This window comes from Mus caroli, unplaced genomic scaffold (assembly GCF_978045245.1).
Source record: "Mus caroli unplaced genomic scaffold, Mus_caroli_1 scaffold_18, whole genome shotgun sequence".
Classification (NCBI taxonomy): Eukaryota; Metazoa; Chordata; class Mammalia; order Rodentia; family Muridae; genus Mus; species Mus caroli.
In genome coordinates this window covers 75,289,605-75,301,405 of record NW_028227273.1, presented here as the reverse complement: position 1 = coordinate 75,301,405, position 11,801 = coordinate 75,289,605, and the positions used below count along the sequence as shown (strand labels likewise).

Below are 11,801 nucleotides of genomic sequence, written 5' to 3'. Positions count from 1 at the left end.
TTAGTTTGCCTCTTATGATGGAACCTGTGGGGATCAGCCTAAATTGTTTTTCATATTAAAAGTTTCTTGCTTCATATGGTTAGCCAATTTTTCCCAAGAGAAGAGCAACACTGTACTCTTTCTGTTTGTAGTCTTTGCTGAAGTCATAGTGCCTATGGCTAGTGAAGAATACAAACATAATTCTGAACTTGTTTTTCACTTGAATATAGGGCCTCAGCATAAGAATCTAAGGGAAAGGATAACTTCAAAATTCCCAATTGCATTCCCAATCCGTTGGAATGATTAGTCTGAGAGACTGAGTGATCAACCAATTTAAAATATACATTGTCATTAAAACATGAATCAAGCATATATGTAGTGGACACTGGGTTCTGCATCAAGCAGATCCTTGTACTAATAGGATGTTCTCCTGGATTTTTATTTTCTGGCTATTGCAAATTCCCAAACTTGTCTCTGCTTTTACTTTTAAATTCAGTAGATGTTATTACATAATCACTGAAGAGTTTCACCATGAAGGAGATTTTATGATTGGTGCCTTTTTCCCTCTTCATACTTTCTACACTGAAAAGAAAATGCCACATTCAACTATACCATACGAATATTTGGATGGTTACATGCAGTGAGTACTATTATTTTTCAAGTTCAGAATTCTTATATCTTAATGGGTATTGTCATTAAATTCTACTTATTGTTTTTTTATTTGTTTTCTTTTGTTTTCTTTTTGTTTTTTTTTTTTTTTTTGTTTTTACAAATTCACTCTTAGAGTTTCTAAAATATTTTCATCTATTTGTTTTGCTTTTGGATTATTTTCCTCACTCAGGTGAAATGAAATGGTAACTTTGACTCTATTCAATTTAGGGAATGATTGATAACCATAACCTCTTATTTGCCATTTTTATTATGCTACAATGTCTGAATCATTTTTAGTGTTATGATTTCAGAGAAGGATGATTTATTCTAAGCCTGAACTCATTCATAGAATTTTGTAAGTCCTGATTGTGTCTGTGATATTAGATGAAGTTACTGAGTGCAGTAAGTTCTGAGAGTTTACTGTGATGCTTGACTGATGAGGCCATGTGTATTACATACAACTGACTCCAGAGATAAGAATTTCACAATTAGAGGTAGTGAATACTTCTGTGCTCCATAGATTTTTTTTATAAGTGCTTGTTTTATAATTTTTCTCATACAGCTTTCCTGTTGTCGCCTGTTTACTCCATTGGTTTCTAGAATTTATTCTTGTTTTATATATGTGTCTTCCATGACATAGTGACTATGAGAGTTTCATCTTGGTGTTGTTTCTTAGCTTGAGTTACATAATCCAGGTTAATGAATAGTGTCAGACAGGTGTTGCTGCATTGGACAGAAATATTCATGTATGTTTCTTAATAGAGTAAATAAGACGTTTTATCTCAAAAAGACCTTCCTTTGCCAAGAAAATCTTCTTATGTCTGTATGGATATAGGAGTAAGGCATTGAAATAGAACAATAACACTTAGAAATCCCTGTGAATAGATATGTGTTGGAACTCAATAAGTTGAAAATGACCAAAAGAGTTAGATGAAATTTTTAGTACCTCTAAAAGTGAATTTGTCAAAACCATAGTTTTTAAAAAAAAGAAAATATGAAGATGAATTATGCTTTATCAGATAGTACTCTGTTCTTGGTAAAAATATTTTGAGGTATTAAGGCATTAAATCAAAGACAGTGGAGGAGAAATCTGTTTAGATATAATTTAAAATGTAAGGGTTTATTTCTTTGAAAGACTTATTTTGAATTTTTAAAATATATCTGGCATGAGTATATAAAATTTGTTATTTGGATAAAATATGCCATGTTCTTTCTAATTTTATAGGAAATCATATTTTGTTCTTTTTTTTTTTTTTTTTCGAGACAAGGTTTCTCTGTATAGTCCTGGAACTCACTTTGTAGACCAGGCTGGCCTCGAACTCAGAAATCCGCTGGCCTCTGCCTCTCCAGTGCTGGGATTAAAGGTGTGCGCCACCACGCCCAACTGGAAATCATATTTTGTCTCAAAAGAAATCATAATATTTTCTCATATGAATAGTAGATGGGACAACTTCATTTGTTGGATGGGGTCTCTTCTATTTCATTGTAATAAATGATCCGCATAAATGCACTTTTCTGGTGCCTTTTTTCTCTCAGGAATTCAAGTACCTATATGTATGGGTAAGTGTTTCTCTTTATTTTTTGCAGTGGCAAGCCCTTTACTGCAGATTGTACTTTCTGATATGTGAGCAATTAGTCTGGGTTAGTCATGTTAAATAAGAGGGTTGATGTGAAAACATTGAAATTGCAAAAAGTCAGAAAACCTTAAGCTAAATTAATGCCAAAATTCAGTCACTTTTATTATAATGTGTTAAGAGCATTTGTTTTATAGAGTGCTCCTTAAGTGTATGGAATAATTTTTAAGAGAAATGTCACTTGTTTATTGTTATATCCATGGTACAGTCTTTACAAACTTGCTATCACATCCATTATTTGCATATGTGTACATAATTTTGATGTATTGCAATTTTGCTGGTAAAGGTAAAACTCTTTAAACATGTGTTTTCATCCTGAAATATGTGTGCTAAGATCAAGATTAGGACTCCAGGTCCAACACTAGAACCCTTAAATGCATAAGTTATATTATTAGCCAATAATTTCAATTCTTTGGTTGACTTATCTTGAATCTTTCCATGTCAAACTGGGAATTTTCTCTCAAGGTTTATGAGAGTGTAATACTTTCCTACACATCAAGTAAAATATGTGTTTAAATGTGTATGTCAAAATTAATTTCATCAAATAGATACATTTTTATTATTCATGCCTTCATAAAATTGATGTATCAAGAGAACTGAATTCTAGGCAATTTTATTTTAATAGAGTTTATTTATTTACTTGATCTATGCACCATTGTGAGCAATTTTACATATTAAAAGACAACCCAATTTTCTAGAACATTTCTCATGTAGATAATGCCATTCTGGATTATTTCCCCCATGTTTTCCTTTATTTCTATTAGCAATGTATATGTCTCCACTGCTATTCCTTATCAGCTTTATAATTGATCTCAGTCTCTCTTTGAATTTCTGGAATGCAGATTTTCAGTACAACATCATTGACTGGATCTTGCAAACAAAATTCCTTCATGGCCTTATCATCATCATCATCATCATCATCATTATTATTATTATTATTATTATTATTATTATTTACTAAAAAATGTCTTCCTTCATGTCTACATGGTTGTAACCACTGGCCTTTATTTATGGCATTTGCACTTTTGGTTGTCAGTGAGACCTTGTTTTTGACCTCTCTTTTTCTATGTGTATAGCCTTAGGAAGATATGATCTGTAGAGTTATATTCAATCAAATTTAAACGTACAAACAAAAGCAGTTCATAGTATATACTGTAGGTTTTGTGGCATAAGGTTGTTTGTCAAATTCCCACTGTGGTAAGGAGTAATGAAACCTTTTTGTCAGCACTGTAAAGCTTATTATACCATCCACCTTATAGAGGTAGATGTGTGCATCCAACTAAAACATTCCCATTATATATGTAATAAGACAGGTATAGACTGATTTTATATAAAATCTTTATTAGTGAAAATTATAATCTTTCCCGTGGAAGAACATTACACCTCGGGTAAACTATTTCACAAAATTTCTTAGTTATCTTCAAGTGTGTGTGTGTGTGTGTGTGTGTCTTGTAAGATTAAGTTCTCCTGGTTAATTAAAGAAAGCTGAGTCTATGAAATTGAAATGAGAAAGGAAGTGCATAAGTATTTGCGTAGAGAGAATGGAAGAGGGAAATAATGCAATCATTTTATAATCTCAAGAATAAAAATAGTTTTCTTTTTAAAAATATATTTATTATAAAGCATGTGCTTTACAAAATTGGATTTGCAAAAAAGAGTGATCAAATCTGTTTTATTGATGGTGCCACTGATCATTGTTCTGTGACTATAGATTTTGAGTTCCTGTGCTCAATTAGTAATGATTATTACTTCATTCCCCACATGTATGGAATTCTCAAAAATCACATGTGTCTTTAACATTTTATATGTATTTATTTGAATATATAATATCTATATATGAGGAAATATCATGGATTTTTTTTTTTTTTTGGTTTGTTTGAGACAGGGCTTCTCTGTGTAGCCCTGGCTGTCCTGGAACTCACTCGGTAGACCAGGATGAATTTGAATTCAGAGATCTGCCTGCCTTTGCCTCCCAAGTTCTGGGATTAAAGGATTGCACCACCAATGCCTGCCTGGCATTCTTATTTCTCAAATTAAACATTCTACTTATTAATGTTTTTCCTTTGGAGTATATTATTTCAATTATTTTTATCTTTCTGATTTCCTTTAAAATTAATATTTATTAATTTTAACATTTCAGTCTGTGATATCAAAAATCTTTACTAATAGTTCAAATAGAAAATTAAATTAATTTCAAAACACATGTATGCATTCACAAAATAGCATTATAATTAATATTACTTGGCACTATTAGGATGGACCATGATGATAATAGACATATACTCTGATATTGTAAGCTCAACCCAGTTAAATGCTTACCTTTTTTGAGAATAGCCCTGCTCATTTTGTCTCCTCACAGCAATAAAACTCTAAGAAGAATTTCTACATAGTTAGGAGTTGGACTTTGTGCTGTCCTCCATTTTCGTTGTTGTTTTGATTCACTTGAGCATTCACAGGTCATTGCATGTGAGATCATACATATAACTTTCCTTTTGTCTTGAGAATTCAAGTTTCCCTAAGGTTATTGATAACCTTTCATTCTTAGTTTCTTTCCACTGCTTTTTAGATAACATTTAAGCATTGGAGGAGAAGAAAAGTACACACAATGAAACCTTAATGAAGATTTTTCTGCGATCAACTCACTTTGACAGAGAAACTATGTGTGATACTCATATTAGTGTGTATTTGAAGCCTTTCAGAGTAAAATGTATGTTTCCACAAAGTTATTAAACGATGAAGAGATGTTACAGGGAGTAGAGCTCTCAAAGTATGAGTATTTTGGGGAGTTAATACCTCCCCTAAGAATAGGAGTACATGCCTGTAATCCAGTGATCCTTTGGAAGGTAGGAGAGAGAAACAAGATAATCTCTACAAGTTTGCTCTGTAGAGATCTAGGAATATGTGTTAAGAAAATAAAGAAATCCAGCAGGCAGATATGCTGGTACAAGACTTTATTCCTAGTAGTATAGAAAAAGAGACTGATGGGTATTACTGAGTTCAAGACCAGTATGATATACACGACAACTTACAGTCAAGTCATAGACTCTGTGTTATTAAGTAGACCAATGAATCAATTGAGCACTAAAATAATGAAGTGCATAAACAAATGAAAAAAATAATTTTTAAATAACTTAAATAGCTAGGAATTAACTTGGCGTTGTCTTAAAATGAATTATTACTTTCTGAATTCCATACATTTGTACATATTAAGAAACACACATGCACACACTCATACATACAAACACCATAAACACACATATTGATACAAATATAAAGGGCATGGAGCTACATTCATTTGATCTCATCTCTTCAGATAGAGAAGCAGGCTTTTCTATGGTTGTTCTATGACAATAATAATTCCATGCTGCCAGACTCAAAAAATTATGTCAGAGAAATAGCTACAATGAGCACATATGCAATGAAATTAACTTTGGAATATTATTTAAGTTATGGTTTTTAAATTATGGTTGGGTTGAAAATAAAATAGTAGGTTTTCATAACTGAAGACCGCAGAAGTCCAGCTATCTCAATTCCAACAGATCTGCTATTTGGGGAAAAATGATTCGTGATTTATAAACAGAATGTATAAAGAATCAACCTATAATATATTATTAATATGTGCTTTGTGGATCTATAATTAATGAGTAGAGATAGTAAAAGATCTTGCCTAACTCAAACACATTTACCTAATCTATTTCATTTGTCCATGGTGAAGAACTTAAATTACATGTTTTTTATACTCAAAGTTGAACTATAAAATTTACTTTACTAAGTATGTGGATGTGTGTGGTATATATGACCATTCTCTTGTGTGTTTTATGCCACTTATGTGTTTCTATGCGATTTACACAGATATAATTTTAAGAACTACCAGTATATTCTGTCTCTGCTATTTGCCATTGAGGAGATCAATGGGAATCCCAATCTTTTACCCAACATATCTCTTGGATTTGACTTCTACAATGTCCGATTCACTGAGAAGGACACTCTTATGAATGCTGGTATTTGGCTCACCTCACATGTGGACAGAAAGGTTTTTCCAAATTACACCTGTGGGAAAAAAATTCACTGCTGCACTCACAGGATCATCATGGATGCCATCTGCCCAAATTGGGACATTACTTCATCTCTTTAAATTTCCACAGGTGAGAAAATTTTGATTGTTGGAACTGAGAGTCAGTTCTCTTTGTTCACATTATAGATGTCTTTAAACTGAAAGTGTGACAGATCATTTAACCAGACATTAAAGCAATACTAAGACACATGGAGTTCAATACAGATTTCTCCTGTTTGTAAGAGAAAGGTTGTTGTAGTAAATGATACCAGGTAAGTCTTTAAAAATAACAGGGTTCCATTTGCCTAGGAATTTCATAAATTCATTCTTTTTATTAGCTGAGTAGTACTCCATTGTGTAAATGTACCACATTTTTGTATCCATTCCTTTGTTGAGAGGCATCTGGGTTCTTTCCAGCTTCTGGCTATTATAAATAAGGCTGCTATGAACAGAGTAGAGCATGTGTCCTTCTTACCGGTTGGGACATCTTCTGGATATATGCCCAGGAGAGGTATTGCTGGATCCTCCGGTAGTACTATGTCCAATTTTCTAAGGAATCACTAGACTGATTTCCAGAGTGGTTATACAAGCTTGCAATCCCACCAACAATGGAGGAGTGTTCCTCTTTCTCCACATCCTCGCCAGCATCTGCTGTCACCTGAATTTTTGAACTTAGCCATTCTGACTGGTGTGAGGTGGCATCTCAGGGGTGTTTTGATTTGCATTTCCCTGATGATTAAGGATGTTGAACATTTTTTTCAGGTGCTTCTCTGCCATTCGGTAATCCTCAGGGGAGAATCCTTTGTTTAGCTCTGAGCCCCATTTTTTAATGGGGTTATTTGATTTTCTGGAGTCCACCTTCTTGAGTTCTTTATATATATATTGGATATTAGTCTCCTATCTGATTTAGGATAGGTTAAGATCATTTCCCAATATGTTGGTGGTCTTTTTGTCTTATTGACGGTGTCTTTTGCCTTGCAGAAGCTTTGCAGTTTCATGAAGTCCCATTTGTCAATTCTCGATCTTACAGCACAAGCCATTGCTGTTCTATTCAGGAAAATTTCCCCTGTGCCCATATCTTCAAGGCTTTTCCCCACTTTCTCCTTTATAAGTTTCATTGTCTCTGGTTTTATGTGGAGTTCCTTGATCCACTTAGATTTGACCTTAGTACGAGGAGTTAAAAATGGATCGATTCACATTCTTCTACATGATAACAACCAGTTGTGCCAGCACCAATTTTTGAAAATGCTGTCTTTCTTCCACTGGATGGTTTTAGCTCCAACATCGAAATCAAGTGACCATAGGTGTGTGGGTTCATTTCTGGGTAATCAGTTCTATTCCATTGGTCTACTTGTCTGTCACTATACCAGTACCATGTAGTTTTTATCACAATTGCTCTGTAGTAAAGCTTTAGGTCATGCATGGTGATTCCACCAGAGGTTCTTTTATCCTTAAGAAGAGTTTTTGCTAACCGAGGTTTTTTTGTTATTCCAGATGAATTTGCAGATTGCTTTTTCTAATTCGTTGAAGAATTGAGTTGGAATTTTGATGGGGATTGTATTGAATCTGTAGATTGCTTTTGGCAACATAGCCATTTTTACAATGTTGATCCCGCCAATCCATGAGCATGGGAGATCTTTCCATATTCTGAGATCTTCTTTAATTTCTTTCTTCAGAGACTTGAAGTTCTTGTCATACAGATCTTTCTGTTCCTTAGATAGAGTCACGCCAAGATATATTATTTGTGACTATTGAGAAGGGTGTTGTTTCCCTAATTTCTTTCTCAGCCTGTTTATTCTTTGTGTAAAGAAAGGCCATTGACTTGTTTGAGTTAATTGTATATCCAGCTACTTCACTGAAGCTGTTTATCAGGTTTAGGCATTCTCTGGTGGAATTTTTAGGGTCACTTATATATACTATCATATCATCTGCAAAAAGCGATATTTTGACTTCATCGTTTCCAATTTGTATCCCCTTGATCTCCTTTTGTTGTTCAATTGCTCTGGCTAGGACTTCAAGTACAATGTTGAATAGGTATGGATAGAGTGGACAGCCTTGTCTATTCCCTAATTTTATTGGTATTGCTTCAAGCTTCTCACCATTTATTTTGATGTTGGCTACAGGTTTGTACTGTAGATTGCTGTTATCATGTTTAGGTATGGGCCTTGAATTCCTGATCTTTCCAAGACTTTTATCATGAATGGGTGTTGGATCTTGTCGAATGCTTTTTTCGCATCTAACGAGATGATCATGTGGTTTTTGTCTTTAAGTTTGTTTATATAATGGATTACGTTGATGGATTTCTGAATATTAAACCATCCCTGCATCCCTGGAATAAAACCTACATGGTCAGGATGGATAATTGCTTTAATGTGTTCTTGGATTCAGTTAGCGAGAATTTTATCGAGGATTTTTGCATCTATATTCATAAGGGAAATTGGTCTGAAGTTCTCTATCTTTGTTGGATCTTTTTGTGGTTTAGGTATGAGAGTAATTGTCGCTTCATAGAATGAGTTGGGTAGAGTTCCTTCTACTTCTATTTTGTGGAATAGTTTGTGCAGAACTGGAATTAGATCTTCTTTGAAGGCCTGGTAGAACTGCACTAAACCCATCTGGTCCTGGGCTTTTTTTGGCTGGGAGACTATTAATGACTGCTTCTATTTCTTTAGGGGATATAGGACTGTTTATATCGTTAACTTGATCCTGATTTAACTTTGGTACCTGGTATCTGTCCTCAGTGTGGTAACACAATCACAAAGGAACTCACACAATATGTACTCACTGATAAGTGGATATTAGCCCAGAAACTTAGGATAACCAAGATAAAAGATACAATTTGCTAAACGCATGAAACTCAAAAAGAATGAAGACCAAAGTGTGAACACTGTGCCCCTTCTTAGAATTGGGAGCAAAACACCCACGGAAGGAGTTACAGAGACAAAATTTGGAGCTGTGAGGAAAGGATGGACCATCTAGAGACTGCCATATCCAGGGATCCACCCCATAATCAGCTTCCAAACGCTGACACCATTGCATACACTAGCATGATTTTGCTGAAAGGACCCAGATATAGCTGTCTCTTGTGAGACTATGCCGGGGCCTAGCAAAGACAAAAGTGGATGCTCACAGTCAGCTAGTGGATGGATCACAGGGCTCCCAAAGGAGGAGCTAGAGAAAGTATCCAAGGAGCTAAAGGGATCTTCAACCCTATAGGTGGAACAACATTATGAACTAACCAGTATCCCGGAGCTCTTGACTCTAGCTGCATATGTATCAAAAGATGGCCAATTTGGCCATCACTGGAAAGAGAGGCCCATTGGACACACAAACTTTATATGCCCCAGTACAGGGGATCGGAACGCCAAGGCCACAAAAATGGGAATGGGTGGGTAGGGAAGTGGGGGGGGGGAAGGTATGGGGGACTTTTGGGAAAGCATTGGAAATGTAATTGAGGAAAATATGTAATTAAAAAAAAGGAAAAACATAAAAAAAATAAAATGTCTTCAGTTCTCAAAAAAAAAATAACAAGCTTAACAGAAAGTTTTGTAAAATATAATAAATGGAATTTTCCTTTAAAACATTCTCCTGTTATCATCTATTACTTCAGCAATAAAATTGATTTAGATGTTAATATTCTTCCTCTTCTTTCTAATTTACTTAGATTACTTTTGGACCTTATGAACCAATCTTGAGTGACCGTGGTCAGTATTCTTCTCTCTACCAGATGGCCCCGAAGGACACATCTATTACACTTGCCATTGTTTCCTTGATTGTTCATTTTAGATGGTTGTGGGTTGGTCTCATCCTCCCAGATGACCACAAGGGAAATAAAATTCTATCAGATTTTAGGGAGGAGATGGAGAGGAATAGAATCTGCATGGCTTTTGTAAAAATGATCCCAGCAACATGGACTTCATACTTTGCCAAATTCTGAGAAATTATGGATGAGACAAATGTAATAATTATTTATGGTGACATTGATTCTCTAGAAGGTCTAATGAGAAATATTGGGCAAAGGATATTGACATGGATTGTCTGGGTCATGAACACTGAACACCATGTTCTTGAAATTTCTGAATATTTCATGTTAGACTCATTCCATGGAAGCTTAATTTTTAAGCACCATTACAAGGAGAATTCTGATTTTACTAAATTCATTCAAACAGTTAATCCTAAAAACTACCCAGAAGACATTTATCTTCCTAAGTTGTGGTATTTCTTCTTCAAATGCTCATTTTCTGATATTAATTGTCATGTTTTAGACAATTGTCAAACTAATGCTTCTTTGGATATATTACCTTGTCACATATTTGATGTTTCTATGAGTGAAGAGAGCAAAAGTATTTATAATGGAGTATATGCCCTGGCTCACAGCCTCCATGAGATGAGACTTCAGCAACTTCACATACAACCATTTGAAAATGGTGAAGGGATGGTGTTCTTTCCATGGCAGGTACAAACCTTTCTTTGTATTTTATTGACAGCACTCTGGCATATGAAATTCGTTACAACCCTAACAGGTATTTTAAAATTCAGTTTATTTTGTCCACAATCACAAATTCTTTTTTGTTTCTAATCTTATCTATACATCAAGATAGTTTCAAGCACATGATGTAAATTGGTGTGCAAAATACCAGGAGCAAAAATGCTTAGTCACAATCATGTTCATGTTAACTATTTTTTATTATATATTTTCTATATTTACATTCCACGTATTATCCTCTTTCTTATTTTTCCCTTTTAAAACCACATATCCCCTCTCTCCCTTCCCCCACTCATCAATGCACCCATTCCCAATTCCTAGGCCTGGTATTCCCCTATACTAGTACATATAACATTCACAGGACCAAGGGCCTCTACTCGCATTGATGACCGAGTGGCCATCCTCTGCTACATATACTGCTAGAGCCAAGAGTCCTATCATGTGTTTTCTTTGGTTGACCGTTGTTTAGTCCCAAGGAACTCTGGTGAGACTGGTTAGTTCACATTGTGGTTCTTCCTATAGGGCTGGAAACCTGTTAATTTCCTTGGGTACTTTCTCTAGCTCCTTCTTTGGGAATCCTGTGCTCCATACAATGGATAGCTCTGGGCATCCACCTCTGCATTTGTCAGGCACTGGCAGAGCCTAATGGGACACAGCAATTCCATGCTCCTGTCAACAAGTTCTTCTTGGCATCCACAATAGTGTCTGGTTTTAGGGGTTGTTTAGGGTACAGATCACCAGGTGGGGCAATCTCTTGATTGTCATTCCTTCAGTCTCTGCTCCACTCTTTGTCTATGTACACCATTCCATGGTTATTTTGTTCTCCCTTCTAAGAAGTCTTCACTCTGTGGTATTCCTTCTTCTTGAGGTTCATGTGTTTTACTAATTGTATCTTGGGATTTTGAGGTTCTGGGCTAATACGTATCAGTGAGTGTATATCATGTATGTTCATTTGTGATTAAGTAACCTCACTCAGGATGATATCATCCAGATCCATCCA

At 35.0% G+C, this 11,801-nt stretch overlaps 1 protein-coding gene across 1 annotated transcript in view; it reads left to right on the top strand.

Annotated features, from left to right (window-relative positions):
• The first annotated feature begins 401 nt into the window (after positions 1-401).
• The window catches only part of LOC110287940 (vomeronasal type-2 receptor 116-like), a 31,031-nt gene continuing 19,631 nt past the window's right edge, over positions 402-11,801 (top strand). Inside the window, 4 exon segments of the mRNA XM_029473778.1 lie at positions 402-619; positions 6,117-6,326; positions 6,328-6,409; positions 9,980-10,771. Coding sequence (XP_029329638.1) covers positions 402-619; positions 6,117-6,326; positions 6,328-6,409; positions 9,980-10,771 — 1,302 coding nt within the window.